We start from the raw sequence: 18,552 nt of genomic DNA on the forward strand, positions 1-18,552 counted from the left end.
CTAAGAATCAGTCTATTCTTCAGTTAATGGTTCACTTATTCCCACAATACAAAAGCAGGTTTATTTGTTTTGTTTTGTTTTTGCTTTTTTTTTTTTTTTAGAAAATTGAAAAGAGTTCAATCTCTAAACAAGTGTTTAGGAAGGAATCAATGGTTTTGATGTCCAAGAACATGTGTTCACATTCATAAGGCAACTCGGACTCATGGCACATTGTAAGGGTTATCTGTGAACTAACCTGCCAAGATACTACAGCCGCATACACTGGCCTGCCTGCAGAACACTAAAGCAGACCTGACTCCCCCATCCCCCCCACCTCCAGACATCTGATCATCTACCTGCCTCCTGGTGATTTCATACCACTGCATGGCCCTTATCTCTGTTCTCTGGTAACAACTACCCGAGGGCTGCTCAGTCAAGCTCACTAACCGTGTTTTATTGAAGCAGTCCTCACTTACTGAAGGAGAACAAGCAATTGCAAATTGACAGCTGGTGGTAAGGCTTTCTGTACAAACACATGGGGGACCCCCTGATGTAGACACCGGAGCACAGAACAAGGCATGTCCCTTTCTCCCTCCCTCCATTTCTTCCTCCCTCCTCCGTCCTCCCTTCCCCTGTCTTCATTACTTTTTTCCCCCTCTTCCCATCTGTCCTTCCTTCCATCCTTCCTTCATCCCTAGCATGTTCTTATTAAGTGTTTCTTAGTTGGTTGCCACCGTGGCCCTGACTCTCAGTTCTCATACACAACCACAGGCAAATAAGCTCCTTGGGAATAGATTTTAAAATACTTAAATGCAAAAGCAAAATGTATAGTTGAGAAATCATCCACTCCTCCAACACACAGATCCACATTATGGATGAAACATATTTTTAAGATAATTTTTTTTATCTTAAACATATTTTTAAGATAAAATTTCCAAACTAAATTTGTTCTTTGAAAGTAGCTCCACAACTCTTTCATTTGAAGGTGAATTATTATTATTATTATTATTGATGTTTTGAGACAGGGTTTCTCTGTGTAGATTTGGAAGGTGCATTCTTTACCAAATCCTAAGTATAAAGAAAATGAACTTCACTAAAACTCTATCAAAATTGGAGTGAGTTTAGAAAAGATTCAGACACAGTCAGAGGGCCTGGGATGGAGTTGGAAGACTTCCTGTGTCCCGCCTAGCCCACAGTCAGGAAAAATCTCTCACCTGCTGTCCTGCAGACACTTATAAAATAATCATTCAGAAGCTTAATATTATTCATAACTGCTTGGCCATTAGCTCAGGCTTATTACTGACTAGCTCTTACACTTAATTTAACCCATAATTCTTATCTATGGGTTAAATTAGCCACATGGCTTAGTACCTTTTCTCAGTTCTGCCTTGTCATCTTGCTTCTTCTGTGTCTGGCTGGTGACTCCTGACTCAGCTTTCTTCCTCCCAGAATTCTCCTTGTCTGCTTATCCCACCTATACTTTCTGCCTGGCTACTGGCCAGCCAGCATTTTATTTATCAAACAATCAGAGCAACACACATTCGTAGCATAGAGAACGACATTCCACAGCACTGGGGGACCCAGAAGGCCGTTTTCCATCCATAATCAACCTACAGTGGGTGAAGATGAAATAGCAAGACAGAGGCACTATAGCTGATACTGTGGGATGACTGGTGGCATCCGAGCACCAGGATATCTGAGAAAACTTTTATTTATACTGTGTAGCTGCAAGAGTGTGAGTGAAAAATAGTCATGTCCATCGGAATAATGATCTTGCGTCCTTCAATGGACAGCCAGCCAGGTATACTAAGAACTTTACCAACACCCACTTTAGCTGCCACTGGATCCTAATGGGGTTAAGTTTGATCAGTCTCACAAAAGCTGAAAGAGAGAAATTGAGTGAAGCAGGGTTGATTAATTACAACTGAAATGTAATGAATCTGTGCTTTGGGTCTCTATTTGATCTCAGTGTATGAGCCTGTTTACTCAGCCAGTCCCTGTGAGATGGGAACATGGGTAATTAGTACCAAGCCTGGCTTCTTAGGCAGTCCTCATCTCTAAGTCTTTGGCTCCAAATCTAGATCTCTCTGAATCAGGATGCGATGGCCCCTCAAGTAGAACTGTAGTTAAATTATTTGTAATATGATATGTAAAATAATTATGGAATGAACATACATATCTGAAAAATATCTATAAATAATTTCTGAAGCTAAGGCTATTCAAATTCACAATTTGGTCTGCACCCATAAATAGCTAATCCTTTTAATTTTTTAAACACAACTGATAAATGCTGCTTCCATAGTACATTATAAATGTGTTATAAAACTCTTTCATGTGTTTTAAAGTGAAAATTAAGTACATGCATATTCTTGTCATGAATTTTCTTGTATTTCTTTTAAATTAAAGATTAAGGCTTCACCTCTCCCTCTGGTTATTTATTATTAAGGAATGTAATTTGTAAACTGTCATCATACATAATTTTCTCTTGAACAGATAGATAATAACAACAACACACACACAGAGAGACACTTCTGAATGAGAAAGGTCAAGTAAATGACTGGCTTTATGAGTACTATGTAAATACCACCATTCAACTAGAATATGAAGCAGTATTTTTTCAAATAAGTCTAGGGGTAGAAAACTAAGTGACACAATTACTTTGTTTCCTGGAGTTCATGAAAAAAGGCAGAAGGGGCCCAAAGCCAGGGCAATGAAGAAAAAGGCTTAGTGAGGAGATGCCAACCCACCATCCAGGGACCAGCATGTAATGGCACACAGGTAAAGCCATGAAAAACGTGGTGACACAGAGATTAACAGAAATGGGCTGAGTTTAAGTATAAGAGCTAGTCAGTAGTAAGCCTGAGCTAATGGCTGAGCAGTTTTAATTAATAAAAGCCTCTGTATGTTTTCTTGGGTCTAGGCGGCTGCAGACCAAGCAGGACACAGGAAAACTTCTGGCTTCTATGTACCTATAGGGTAGTAGGAGGTTTAGACTCTGTGCTTTGGGTTGCCTATGTAAAGCTATTTCTTGTCTGGGAAACAAAGCTACCACAGCATATTTTTTGATACTATGATCAATCCAGGACTCTGTAAATTGGAGGTCATGACCCCAGGGTCACATAACTGAAGTGTGGTCATGAATAATTTGTCAACAATAAAAGGCTTATGAATACATGGTGACTAAAACGTCACTCAGAATCGAACACATAATGAATCCAAGTGCCGGTGGCAGTACTGGCCTGTGTTGCACAGTATGACTTTATAGCAGTGTTGGTTCTGAGCACATTTTCCCACTTGGCACCATGAATACCATCAGGCCAACACTGCCAATGAGCGTTGCCTGAGAGGCCTGCCTCAGATCTGAGAAGTGAGACAGTTTTAGAGAAACATAATCATTTAGTTATATAAAACAAAGACTTTCTACATTCTCCTATCATAACTGCCCAACATGTAAATTAGTACATATTTATATTGAATTGTGTTGGAATACTTGATGTTAGGAATTTCTATTTCAGTTACTAACTTGAACTGTGCAAAAAAAAATTATTGAATGAATTCTGGCTCCAGATTAGGAATACAATATGCCATTATGTACTACATATTTATACAAAGCAACATTTTCAGTGTTGATGATTATAAGATCAAATTATCAATCAGCTCTGAAAAAAGGTTGATACTCTATGTTCTGCAATACCAATTATTCAGCTGAGATTTAATTATGTAAGTATAATGCACATCCATCTTAGTAGTATAAAGCTTGTTTTCACCTTTTATATGTAAAAGTATATGTGTAACAAAGAAGTATTTTAAAACAATTTCTTAAGCCAACTGTGGTGGAGCATACCTTTAATCCCTGCACTCAGGAGGCAGAGGCAGGTGGATCTCTGTTTGTTCAAGGCCAGCCTAGTCTACAGAGAAAGTCACAAGACAGTCAGGGCTACACAGAAAAAACCTGTCTCAAAATACCAAAACAGAAATTTTTTTCTTTATTATTTATATTCAGTAAGCATTTGATTTGTATAGCTATTTTATATACCTATGTATCAGGGACATGGACAAAATGGGATTACCAATAGAAAACATTTAGGAAGCCCTACACTAATGCACTATGAAATAAAAGTTGACTTTGATTCTGAGAGAGGTTTATAATCTCAATTTGAAAGATATTCAACCTTTTTATGTATGGCGTTAACAGTAATGTCAGCATCTTGGTGGGTATAGATAATACTTGGTTCAGTTTCTTTCAGCAATGCCAATGACAGCAAGCCTGAAGCAGTAGGTACTGACTTTCTTAAAGGCTGTCCTGTAAAAGCCCTCTGTCCTCCCCCAGAATATAGAACATCACTGCATCCTCTGAGGCAAGAATTATCAGATCAGTTCCTTAAATTAGAAAACTTTGAGAGTCACCAGGGGAGTATCCGGCCCATGCTAATGAAGCCATCCAGGTTCCCCTGTAATCAAGATGGTAATGACATGAAGTTCAGACTCTGACTTGACTTCTTCCCTCGATTCTGCCAATTGCTGGCCAAGCTTTGCAGAAACTCGGTGGAGGCTGGTCACTTGAAACTCCATTACAGCCTCATTTAAAAAGTATTTTATTAGAATACATTTAAAGATTGACCAGAGAGTGGAGGCAAGTGGATTAGATTAATTGTTGGGAGTGGCATGATACTACTGCCTTATGCGGTGCATGTCACTATTTATTGACATGAATTCATTATTCCCTGGTTTATATTTTATTGTGTCTTCTCCTCTCAACCACCCACAATATATGACATGCAGAAGTAAGACAGTAAAGGGAGTTTAGCTTGTCTTTGTCAGAATCAACGGTGCTTAAAAAATACCTAGCACACAGTGGACTTACACTGAGCGTTTCTGAAATCATTAATAAAGGCCAAGATCTCTCTGAAGATAACATGAGATATATGTTTAAAATGGTCCTAATACTCAAAGCAATAAAATAATGTGTCTGAAGCTTCTGTATAATTAAACTGTCATTTCTTTCAGAGTAAAGCATTTATGTTACTTTTATAATTAAATGTATTTTATAAATTGGGAATATATTTAGTCAACTTTATTCTAAAAAAATGAGAATATAATTAAATGGGTATTTGGTAAAGATCTGTTTTCCATTTAAATTTTGCAATAATTTTTATTCAAAAGCGTAAATGATTTTACATGTCACTACACATCTAAAATCAAGTATAAATTATACATCGTGTGTTGCTGAGCTGGAAATGACTTTTTATAACAACTAACCAAACCTGAAAAATTCATATGAAGCCCTGGATACAGTAATATAGGACCAGAGATGAAAAGGACCATCCAAAGTATACAGATGGCAGAGACAAGGTGGCCTTAACCTTTAGAGAACTGATTCCATGTCACATTGCCTTTTATTTTCCATTCAGTTCAGCTTCAAAGACCATCCTAGAAATATATTTTTTCTGGCCTGCCAGAGTAATTCCTATGAGATTGTGAGTTCACTCAACAGCTCTGAGAATACAGTCCTTCATATTTCATGAATTCTACCTCAGACCATAATCTGAAAATATGTGGTGTGCTTATGATGATGATTAGTATACTGGAATATCACAGAATAGACATATGTAATGAAATAACTTTCTCAGATTAAACACCTGAGAAGTGAAAACAAATTCCCCCAATACAATAAATGTCAGTGGATTCTGCTGCACTCATCCTCCACTGACCTGGCAGAGGTGCGAATCGTGCATGAAAAGAAGCTTCTAGAATCTTGCTCAATGTGAAAAGCTACATAGGCTGAAACTAGGCAGACTTTCTCTCCTACCGCTACTGCAACTGCCCTCAACCACTACTATGCTATAGAGGAAGGAGATGTACACCCCACAGGCACACTGAAGATTGGGTGAAGTGATGTTGGTAGAGTGTTGGGCCCATGGTGACATTGGGTAAGTCACAGTTAAGGTGCTAGCTGGTAGGAGGCCAGTTCTTCAAAGCTGAGGAAAAGGCTCAGTCCCAGTGAATAAATAACACACTAAGACAAACAACAAATTATACATGGAAAGGGAAATAGTCCACACTTGGTTAATTGACCCACTTACCCACTTCAAATTTACTGGAGGAGGAAGGAACATAGCTGAAGGAAGTATGAGTAGCTCTCGTCATGTCTATGACATTCCTGATAGCTGGTGATGTATGCACACCACATGCGTGTGCATGTGCGTGTGCACGTATGCATGTGTGTGCGTATGTGTGTGTGTGTGTAAATAATTCATATATATTTTATTCCTGTATACAATTTTCTTCAATAAAATAATTCTACTTTTGTTTATAAAACACAAATTAACATACCATTGCTACAGACATAGGCTGGAACCTACCATGTCCTAGAGTGTTTTAAAAAAGAAATAATTTGTTATCGTAAGTTTCCTACCTATTTATACCAATAACGAGTTTCTCAGAATGCATCTCACACCTGATCAAGAAGTGCAGTAAAGCCCAGAGGACTTAAACGACTTGCAGAAAAGCACACAGCCAATCTTTGGCAGAGTAAGGACCAACCCAAAGTTCTTTCCATGTTAATTGATCAAGGTTTTTCTTTAAAGGTGTTTTCTAATGTTTAAATTATATAAAACTTTTATCTTGTGTGTGTTGATGTCATGATGCACATGTAGGGGTCAAAGGACAACTTACAAAGCTTGTTCCCTCCTCCTCATTGCAGGTCCTGAGGACTGAACTCAGGTCATCAGGCACAGTGGTACTTCCCCTCTCAGCCATCTCGCTGGCCCTCAGTCAAGATCTTAATGCTCCATATATATCTGTTCTTTGGGGCTGGATTAGATATTTCAGCTGTGCCACTGAAACCTAAGGATACCATAGTATTTCCTCTTTTCACCATGTTCATGAAATGCTTATTAATACCTAATGTGATATGGACCTCTGGAAAATACATCTGTAATTTTATTCAATGCAGGTTTTTGAGTGCCAAGTGGGCTTTTGGTATAATAAAAAAAAATACTAGCTTTCATGTCTATTAAGAAACATAAGCATAGATTAAGATTATATTAAAAGATTCACTTTAAAAGATAGAATTTTGAATAAGGAAAAGAAGAGAAGGAAAATCTGATAAGAAAGTATGCTATGAGGAATGTGTGGAGAGACATGAAAATCATGAGTTGATATATTTTAACTCACTGTCATTAACAACTGTCATTTAATGAGGGACTGAGAATTGAGAGCCACTTCTAAACATGCCTAGGCATGTCAGTGAAATGGCTGTCAGCTCTTTTATCTTCCCATGGAGCTTCTGTATCAAATATACAATGTCATATTTAGCCATCAGGACAGCCAGTTTCAGATCTGAACAAGCATGGATGAAAGGCAGATCCTTTCTATTACCCTAGGAACCACACCTGCCAAAACTGTGATTTTTTTCCCTAAATATCCATTTTTCTCTATGTAATAGTATTTTTCCTGATGCACTGTCTTTTATAATATTTGAATTTTTAGTTGCTCTGTTCTATGAAAATGCAACTATATTCAACAAGCTTTCACCTATCTGTACATACTCTATGTTGCACAGAATGAAGGTCACTTATGAACATCAAGGTAGCAAATTCCTTGTGTTTATTCTTCTTTATAAACTTGAATATGAGTTAGTAAGGCTTCCTGTTCTTAAAAAGCTGTCATTTTGATTATTGTCTACAGTTCCCAAGAGTATATATTTGCACAAACTATTCACTGCCTTCACAATATGGGCAATGTCACCATCCATAAAATACTTCCTTTCCTGCCTAAGAGAGAAGTGCTTTTGCCGGGATAAAGCCAGAAAGTGAAGTCTCCAAAGCTGTCCTTGACAGTGCTGGTCCAATGACCCAGTTTGGGTCTGGAATGCCCCCCACATCCCATGTTGTACAGTTGTCAGCTGTGGGATTTCCAGGAGGGAGTGGCATCTTTAAGGAGGTGGGGGCCCAAAGAAAGGAAGTTAAGTCACTGAGAACACAGCACCACAGGACCAAGGCCCCACCTTGTCTCTCGCTTCACATCCTCACTGCCTTGAAGTGATCAGGTGCTGCTACCACACAATCCCAATGTTATATATTCAGCCACCACAGGCCCGGTGCAACAGGGCCAGGTGACTGTGTACTGAAAACTGGAATGGTGAACCAAAATAAGCATTCTGTCCCTTTGAGTTCATTGTCTCAGGTGTCTCCTCTCAGCAGCCAGCTGACTAAAGCTGCACAGGGACAGAGTGGAAGTCTGCTTGGTTTGTCGTACGGGTTTCAGTTCCCCCAAGAGCCCATCAATGGGGAAAGGTTTGTGAAAAGCTGAGACTATTCTCGGAGAGCGTTCCACATTTCATTAGATCTGGTGAACACTTACTTTCAATTGCCTTGATTTTGTTTTCCCACGGGACACAAGCAGCTTTAAAGTTCTCAAAGTCTCGGAGGAATTTTGCCCATTTCTGAAAACAAAGCCAAACACCAGTAAGGTACTGTCTCCTGTGTTTCTGGATGTTTATTCTCCCGTTTCCCCCAAATCCCAAGACAATGGCTTTGAGGGAGCTCTCTAGCCCCCAATACTGCTGTGTCTATGAAGGAAAACCAGCAGGACCCCCTTCCTTCTCTATTTCTCAGCACTCCCACATAAGTTAATTTTAAAAAGTGTTAGATAGGCTTACAACCTCAGTTATCTGGGAGACTGACACACAAGGAGAGCAAGGACAAGGACAGCCTGAGCAACACAGGCACACACCAGTTCAAAAGCAAACAGAACACACATACATACACACACATACACACACACACAGAGAGAGAGAGAGAGAGAGAGAGAGAGAGAGAGAGAGAGAGAGAGAGAGAGAGAGAGAGAGAGAGAGGAAATATACTGAACACTTGGAAAGACCTGTCTATTTTACTAGACAACAGTAAAATAGAAATTTCATTATTAGGTGACTGATATAAATTATGCGTTGAATATTCAGTGCATGAGGAACCAATGGACTTATGAATAATATTTCATATCTTCCTTGAAAGACCTCTAGTCTCATAAAGTAGATTGTAAGAACACAGGTCATTTTAATTCATGATTTTCCCTTACATGGGACACTTCATTTTGATAATAGAGAATAGCCAACTGAATAGAAAGAGATGGTAGCACAGAAAAATGATGAATTCATCTTTCAAAAGGTCTTCCTTCTACTTTACTCCATAGTGTTGGGTTAGCCATGGTCAAGAGAACTGAGGAGGAGTGGGAATGAGGCAGTTAACCTTCCATGTGTCTTCCTTATGACAGGACAATGTGAGAGCTAAGTAGACACAGTCTAAATCTGAAGGCAAAAGATTACTCAAAACTAGAAAGGGTGTCTGCAGTAGAATATGTGAATATGTAAATTGTGACATCTTCCTATAATACATAATGTAATACTAGGAAGCATGAGCTGTAACTGGCCCCCAACAGGAACAGAATTGTATCTGATGACCCCAATCATGTAATGAAGAAGTCAGAAACAAAGCTCAGTCACACACAGTATGACTAAACACATATAAAAGATAAAAGGCAAGTAAAGCTAACTACCTGCGTGTGTGCATTTAGAATGAAGATCTTCACACTTTCCTTGCAAACCTCTCTTTCCATAGCATACACCTAGCTACAGTTTTTACAGCATAAAACCTATGGACCTACTTCACCGTGAGAAACATAACTTGATAGAGAGGTTCGGTATTGTGTGTGGCCCACAGTAAGTGCATATAAAAGTAAATTACTTTTCTATATTTCTCTAAAATCTGCATTTGTATGAATCTATCATATTTTTGTTATCTTTGTTACAGTGTCTAATTGATGTTCTTAACTGGAAAAGAAAAGGGGTTGGGGAGGAAATGCTTATGACCGTTTAACTTACAGACATTTGGGAAAAGAAGCCTTGACCAGAACCCCTGTAACCTTCAGAAAATGAAAATGGAATGGGTACACAGTCTTTTACATCTGGAAGTGGTAAAATCAAGTTAGTCTCTTGGTATAAATAAGTGTTTGCAACTATTGAAAAATTTTTCAGTCTCTCTTAAAGGGTAATCTTCAATCCCACCCCAAATTTTAATCCAACAGATACACCACACATACACTGTATGAGTCTTTGCTGTATGCATGCACACAGTTAACATTGGTTTCACCCTCTCAGAACAGACACAGTGTTCTCTCTCTCAGGGTCACTGTGACACTGGCCAGACTGAATTATGAAAATGCTTACCTTGGCCATCATCATCTTAAATGCAAACCACTTCTTTCCTTTTCCTTTCCCGAGAGCCCCTTCATTTTCACTCACAAATTTCTTGGCTTCCCTGAGGAAAGAGAATAAGAAGTAGGCAGACATGTGTTGGCATACAGGTAGGAGACATTTACTTTGGTTAGATCTTTTTTCTTCTAGGCTCTCCATACCCTCAGCAACTGAACCAAAGTTGTAGTTTATAACCTAGAGACTTAACGTTTTTTTAACACAAATGTTGAGTACATTGAATGTATTTCCCTGTTCCTTCTGTCCCGCGTTGTACCCATCCTCATGTATACCCTCTCTGCATACCTACACATGTCACTTCTGCTTTCAAATATGCATACCTAATTTTAGCTATCTTTGAAAAAAATCTATAGCCCAGAGGCACTTAGTGCATATTTTTTTCAATTCTGGCCAGGAAAAGTAAGATATATTCAGTCTCACTTATAAATCACCTAGAGTCATTGAAAAGTGGAGGATTTGTGCCAAATGTGAAGATAGAGAACCTTCCTTCTCATTTCCAACACATGTAAAATTAAACCTGAAGTTTATGTCAGGTTCTGGCAACCAGAATTTTTATTTTGAGTTTTTTTTTAATTCCTTTTTAAAAAAGAAAGGAAGAAAAAGAAAATAAGAAAGAGTTGAGGACAAACTGACCTGGTATTTAATTTCATGACAGCAGTTATGGCTTAAAGCACAAAAGTCACACTCCAAAACAGATGGAGTTGAAGAAGAGGACTAAAGGGACAAGTTTGGGTTTCAAATTCAGAAAAGGATTTAAATTTAAACTTCAACATGACTCCCAGATAGTAGTATATTTTTAGTACTCACATCAGGGTCCATTAAGAAGCACACTAATTTATCAGAAAATTGTATAATGTGACCATGCTAAGTACATGTGTTTTTTATTATTGTTGTTGGATACTGAATGTTTGCCCCTCCCCATTCCGACCTGTGAGTATAATTCTGGTGTGACACCACATGGAATGGTCACTTCAGGAGCTACAGTCCTGCACTGCTGAACAACAAGGTTGGGTTCTAACGGGGACACATTTTGTGTTTGTCCAAATGTCATAAAGTGAATACAAACGCATATGCTGAAAATGCCACAAGGCAATGTCATTTTATGGGATACCACAATATCTGAAGACATCAACTGAAATATCACACAGAAAATAACTAATTAGGCTTTGAAAGGAGAACCTTAGATGGTAGAAGGGATTGCTGTCTGACCATCAGAATTAGCTAACCTCTGTCCACCATCTGAGGATGGGAGAAGTTAGTAAGAACACAACCAGTAGCTATCTGCAACTGGAATGATGTTAGCATACTGACTATGGATATCCAGCAAACAGAACAGTGAGAAATAAATGCTTGCAGCTCTTGCTACCCAGTCTAATTTGTTCTATCAGCCCTACCTGGCTAACTTTGTCATTTTGTCATTGTCATTCAATGAAAAGAACTTAAAAATTTGAGAACATGTGACCTAGTGAGAGGGACAATTCAAGAAGATTGGGGTTCTGCAGGTGTAATGCAATGGTCAGTTGGGTGGCCCCTAAAACTGTGGTTTGCAGATGAGACCCTTCACACTTGACCATGAACTTACTACCCCATGGAGTAAGTCTTTTAAGATGAAAGTTAGAGAAGGATTTTTGTATAAGATGTCCCTTAGTAGCCATGCTAAGCATAGACTCGTATAAAACATAGTAATCAAAATTACCAAATACCAACTACCTGATCTGAGATGGGAATGGACCTTCCTTACACACCTGTGGGCAAATACCACCTATAGTCTAGCATACAAACATAAGCACCATTCTGAAGTCTCCAACAACCAACTCCCAAGGACATTCTCGAAGAGCAGGCCACCCCTACCCCTACCCCATGGTCTCGATCTTGACAATGGAAGGTGCTCAATAAAATGTTATAAAGCTGACTGCAAAATTGTATCTAATGATTGCATTTCTCATTCTCACAAATGTTAAGGATACTTATTTCCAGGTCTAAGATTGTGCCCTTCAAAATTATATTTCTCTGAGATTTAACTGGCAATATCCTAGAAATGGAGTAGAGTTTTGGGCTAGCTTTATCAAATACTCTGATATTTGGCATGACCTCTGGGTATGGATGGCTGATTGAAAAATAATTTTTAAAGCATTTGAAACATCTTAAAATATTTAATAAAAGAGTATAAAATATTATAAACTGAGATCTCATGACTCACTCTCAGACCCATGCAACAAAGATAGCATCATATTCAAATATCATTTGTTGTACAAATTTTAAGAATAGAAAAATGGCAGCAGCTAGCATACACTTTGTAAAATGCTGAACCAAAGGCTCTAAAATACAGACAAGGTACCTCTAGTCCTAAGTAGCCTCTTAGGACTGACTGACCTGACTCCACAACCTTGTCCATGCTTATGATGGATTCTGTGCCCATGCTCATGAGCCCTGCTTTCAGATATAAATGCATCTCCTCAGGACTTCCACTTGACTGCTTAGGGTCTGGCACAAGGTCCCTGTTACTATGGAGCTTTTAACAGGTCAGGATTTCCCAACCAACAATATCTCAACAATCCCTTTACTCCTAGAGATACGGATGTTGGAAGTTGAAGCCAATTCTACCATAATGCTTATTCCTAAACACTGAAATTTGTTCTAACGTGATTGATATGCCATGGACTGACTTGAACAAAACACGAATTTTGGCCTTGCTTGTTTATAATTTTATTCATGAAAAGCACTGGGTGAGTATAAGAAAGCATATTCATCAATGCCAAGAAGCATGGCAAATACCCAGAATGCACACAGCACATCCCATTGCCTCTCTTGCCAATACTAGAAAAGTCACACCCACTCAGGGTCAAGGTGACCCTCCCCTCACACTGCACAAGTCCCAAGCAGCAACCATTTTAAAAATCACTTCCATAGCAAGTCTGAAGTCCTCAAAGGAGCCTGCCATGTGTAATGCAGTGTTCATATATTTCTTAACCATTAAAGTGTGTTGAATGCCAATGACATTTTCCTCAAATTATATTTATTTTTTTAATGTGTCACCAGAAATGTATCTGAATAATTGTGTTCCATCTATGGGTTCCCTATAAAACTCATGGTGTTTATTGTTCAAGTCCATATACTACAGTGAGCTTTTTGGAGAACTGATATCTTGTATTTCAGCAGAACTGACTATTATTCATTCAATTATTTGGCATCAAGAATTTCTGAATCTAAAACACCAAATATATGTAGGAATTATCATACCATTGTGTATTATAATAAACACATATAGAGAATGAAAAATTCTGGGTAGTAAAATCAGAATTTGTAACAAAACAACCACTTTATAGGCATACTGTACTGCCAATTATATTGGTAAACCATCCTGTGCTGTTTAAGCTTGTTGAAATGGAACTTTGGAAGCAAGGAAGCCCTTCCTTGTCTCCTCCAAAACCTCTTGTCTTAGTCCTAGGGCTGGTCCCCGGCTCTATAATGGGGGGAGGGGAAACAAACAAAACCCACCAAGAGTGAAGGGCATTAAAACATTGTATCCTCGGGAATAACTAAAAGGTTAACTTTCTAACAGAGATTTCGTTTATCTCTACTGTGGAAATGCCTTCTGTGGGAAAAGGAAGCCCAGAGCTCATCCATGGAGAGATAGTTCAATCTGGAACTCTCCCCGATTTCTTCAGTTTCCCTGGTAGATTCCTGCTGGATGTCTGTAAGCCCCTGAGTTGATGATGTTACCTTGGTGTCCTCTCCATCAGGTGGTTCTAGTCTTCTCTGCTGGGTGTTGCCTGGCTGTCTGTTGCTTCTCTCTGCTGCTATTGGTTCATTTACTTTTGCATTCTGGATGCTTAAACTCACTCATTTGGAACCAAAAGTTCAGCTATCACAGATCATTCTCTGAACTATAAAGAACATAAATTCAACACTGTGGGTACTTCATATTTATTATGAACCACATTCTGTTTACCCTGTATTTAGAATACTCTCTACATGAATGGACTGTTAGAAAGCATGTGTTTGTATCTGAGCATTTAGAAGTACAAGAAATAGCTAATCTACTCTCCATTTGAGCCAAGGTTTTTGATTGTGTGAGCAGATAATTATGCTAATTTTATAAATTGATGAACATTAAATCAGTAAAACTTAAGAGAGAAGGAAGTCAGTATTACAACCAAATTATAATCATCACAAAATTAATTCCAAATTCATTTAATAATATGGAACCATATTTGTGTGACATTAATAAAGATTTTTATTAGTTATTAAAGATACATTTTTGTTCAAATATTAGAAAGTTTTTTATTGCTTCTTTCATTAGTTACTAGTAGTTTTATTGACCCCAAGTATATTATTAAGTTTGTCTTTCAGTCGCCATCTGTGGTTCTTTCAAAGGGAAATGTCCCTGAAGCTCAAGGATTTAAGGAGTTGGTCTGTAGCTGGTGGTGCTGTTTGGTGAGGTTGTGGAACCTTTAGAAGGTGTACGCTTAGTGCAGGAAGTCTGACACTGGGGGAAGGCTCTGAGGTTTTTATAACCTGGCCCAACTTCCTGTTTCTCTGTTTTCTGTGTGTAGAGGAAGATGTGATCAGCCAGTTTCCTGTTCCTGCTATCATACTTTCCCTGCTTGTTGCCATGACTTCCCCAGAATGATGTGCTCTGTTCCTCTGGAACCAGAAGTCAAAATAAATCCTTTCTTCTTTCAGTAGCTTTTATCAGGATATTGTATCATCACAAGGGAAGAGTAACTAGCACAGACACTGTCCTACTCAACTCAATATCTATATCCTGTCTGGTTTTCAGAGAAAGTCCAGACTACTGGGCATCACATAATCTAACCTGAGTTCCTCTTTATCCTAATGCCCTGCTCCCTCTCTGTTCTCTAACACACACACACACACACACACACACACACACACACACACACACACACCACAAGAAGAGAAAAGATCCCAGAACAGCCACCTCAGCTACTCTCTAGCTCCTAATGGGCAAAATAGCTATTAGACATAATTTATCAGAAATCTTGGGAGTACTTTTAAAATAGAGCCAGAAGCCAAAGAGTGAGCTGAGAATAACTGCTTATAAGGAAGAACTTCTTTGCCTTCCCCTCAAATCTGATACCTGCATGATAGAAAGAAGCATCGTTGTTACTTACAGGCCCAGAAGAGGGCATGTGATCAGAGAACACAGATCAGGGACATAGTGAGACAGCTTTCTTTAACATTGTGTTTATGGCTGACCTTTGTCATGAACTGGTACAACTCCAGGGTGAATAAAACAAGTACCCACCAATCATGTCCTCGCAGATAACAGATTTCCTAACCAAAAACAACATCTTGCACTGTGTGCAGTTAGATACAAAGCACAAAAGGAAAATGTACAAACATGGAAACACAGTGTCCCTCAAAGTAAGGTGCCTGCCTGGGTAGATACCAGAATGCAGAGAAAACGTCATTAGAAAACCAAACATCAATAAAACATCTTTATCTTTTTTTCCATCATGAAGCCACTTTCCTACCTGTGTGCACTTTTCTGAATTATTCAAAGAATCTTTACGACATGGTTAAAAAGAGATTTTCCTTAACATGTAAACCTTGAGATCTGCTGGTTGTAGGTTACCCAAATGTCTGACTGAAAGATGTGTGTCCACCCCCTGCATTGCGTTCAACAAATGCTATCTACCAAGACTGTAATCTGGTCTCTGGGTCTCAGAGCCCTGGTACAGTGTGCACTGCACTCTGGACTGTAACCCCAGACGTGGGGATGAATAATTGAGTATGGTCTATTTAATGACAATAATACCTAGCCTCATCATTCATTTATCAACCCCTTGTGATAGTAATTAGAATAGTAAGGTTTCATGGGCTTTCAAGAATGCTTTCACAGTTACCTGAAAGAGCACACTTTGGCCTAATTTACAAAACAGATAATTTACCTCCAGTATATGATACAGCCCTGAGGACACAGAGTCAGGACATGCTATTCTGCCTTTGACACATTCCCATCCCTGAAACATGTTCCGTTTGGGTTAAGTTGACTTTTCTTTCCTCTTGTTTCCAGTTTGATGGCTTGGTGAAGCAACCAATTTCTTGCTCAAATAAATGAGAGACATTTTGAAACCGGTGCTTAGGCTAAGTATAATAAAAAATTTTGTTCATGAATACTTCCCAGTGGAGGAATCAGAAGAATAGAAGGTCTTTTGATAATAAGTACTGACATTTCAAAACTAATTAACAAAATTATTTATAAAACTCAGACTTTTCTGAAATATTGCTGAGTAATGAAGCAGAATTACAGAAGCAAGAAGTTGCTTTCATGCACCAAGATGGAAAATAAAGACCATAGACTTCCTAGATAACATGTATATATTGCATATAAATATATATATATAACCATATATATATATATATATATATATATAATTTAAATTATCCTAAGACTTGAAGTAATGAGTCAATTCACATGTTATTTTAAAGGGGATTCTAATGACATTAATAAAGATATTTGAAGTGTTCAGTAGCATCCTCTACAAAGTGAAAGCGACAATGGAGGCACTTTGGAGGATTTTCATAGTTCCCAAGGCAATACAAGATGCTTAGCTTAGCTCATAACAACTAGCATATGTGCTAAAAAATAATAACTATGGTTAACAACACTTTACTTACAGGGCAGACTCTCACTCTAATTTCCTAGTACATAATACAACACACTGCATACAAGTGAACTTCATCACTTCTAGCTGAATAAATTCACATTAGTGAATCAAATTGCAGTTTCTGGATGCCTGCACCAATCAAATTGCAGTTTCTGGATGCCTGCACCTCAGCATCACAGTAGGTTCTTTAGCAGTTCCCAGGTCTCTGCAACTCCAGATCATGTAAGTCACGTTCTCTAGGAATGAGATGCAGGTCAGTGTTTTTTCAGTGTCCCAAACAATTCAGATATGCAAGTTAGAGACAATATCTGGTATTGAATCAAATATCATTGGCTGAAACTACATTTAAGAGGTTTTCATATGGGAGACTAATTTTCAGAGTTGAGCTGAAAAGCTTCTGTATATATGTAATTGTTTTAATGTGTCCTTGGGAAAGCAATACTCAGTCTATTCTGAGTCTTTGTGAATAAATGTATTTTCATATCCTTGACTCACTATCTCATACCTTTTAGGAGAGACCATATAACTGACCATCTGATAGCTTAAAGCAAAAACAGAAAGAAATACAAGAATTAATATGTGTTCATATGTCTAAGCGTGTATAGCTGGCTTATTCTAGTATACTTTGAGATATATACCATTTTCAATTTAAAATCTATGTGTTTCAGACTATCGTGGTGAGAGATGAAAGAGACGGAACTGGAGACTACATTCAATAGCAAAGGAACTTCCTGCCTTGGTCCTAGTTCCCGTGGTAGCCTTTAACTCCAGTTCCGGGCATCCTATGACCTCTTCTGTCTTCAGTGGGTGCCTGCACACACGTGCCTAGTTTTGGTTGTTATTTGTTTGTTTGTTTGTTTTCTCTCACTCACAACATAAATGACAAACTTTTCTTTTTAAGATTAGCATATAAAAGAATGGCTGAGAAACTGTACGGACACGGACATCATAAGAAATGGAGCATGCTCAGGGCAGGTTGGGATTGAGAAAAAGCTCAGAGCCTGCACCACAAAGCCCCATGTTATGCAAACAGAAGAGGTGAGAGGCCATCCTTTGCTTGAGGATTTTTTACCTCTGCTCACTAGCCTCCTCCTGTTCTCAGTTCTTTCTCTTTTTTTAATAAACTGTCTCTATTCCTACTTATAACCCTGGCTCCCTGGTGCAGCCTTTGTCCCAGGATTCAGGAGCCTGGAATTCTGTGCCCTCTGAACTCGGGCCCATGGCCTGGAACTAAGCATGTTTTTCTTCTTCTTTCTCTTCATCTCTTCTTGGAATATTGATCAAAAGCCCTAATATGCTTTCTCCCTCTTGCTCACCTTTCCCTCCTCCTCCTCCAGCCATGCATCTGCTTGTTGATCTCTATTGCCGAACACACCTCTCACCCTAGCCGGAAGGACCTGGCTCTCTTCCTCTCCTCTGTCTCTCTGCCGCAACAGCTGCCGGGCTTCACACCTCATTTGGTACATACTTTTTCTCTGAATCTCTAACGATATTGCCCTCAAGCGTCCTTCTTAGTTCATTCTTAAATCCTTATATAAATGACTAAGACCCCAAAGGGAGCCCGCACTCCCCAGTAGAACCATGATCCTTAAATTTTTTATTAACATTTCAGTGGTCTTCCACTGTACAGGACTATCCTCCCAGTGCCCGGCTGCCATCTTCAGG

General features: G+C 38.7%; 1 protein-coding gene across 1 annotated transcript in view; it reads right to left on the reverse strand.

Moving 5' to 3' along the window:
- Positions 1 to 18,552, reverse strand: part of Tmc1 (transmembrane channel like 1) — a 120,977-nt gene that overhangs the window by 69,265 nt on the left and 33,160 nt on the right. The window contains exons 4-5 of the mRNA XM_028895250.2: positions 10,205 to 10,295; positions 8,344 to 8,425 (exon numbers count right to left, since the gene is read on the reverse strand). Of these exons, the coding sequence (XP_028751083.1) occupies positions 8,344 to 8,425; positions 10,205 to 10,295 (173 nt within the window). The remainder of the gene's footprint in view (positions 1 to 8,343; positions 8,426 to 10,204; positions 10,296 to 18,552) is intronic.

This window comes from Peromyscus leucopus, chromosome 1, assembly GCF_004664715.2.
Source record: "Peromyscus leucopus breed LL Stock chromosome 1, UCI_PerLeu_2.1, whole genome shotgun sequence".
NCBI lineage: Eukaryota > Metazoa > Chordata > Mammalia > Rodentia > Cricetidae > Peromyscus > Peromyscus leucopus.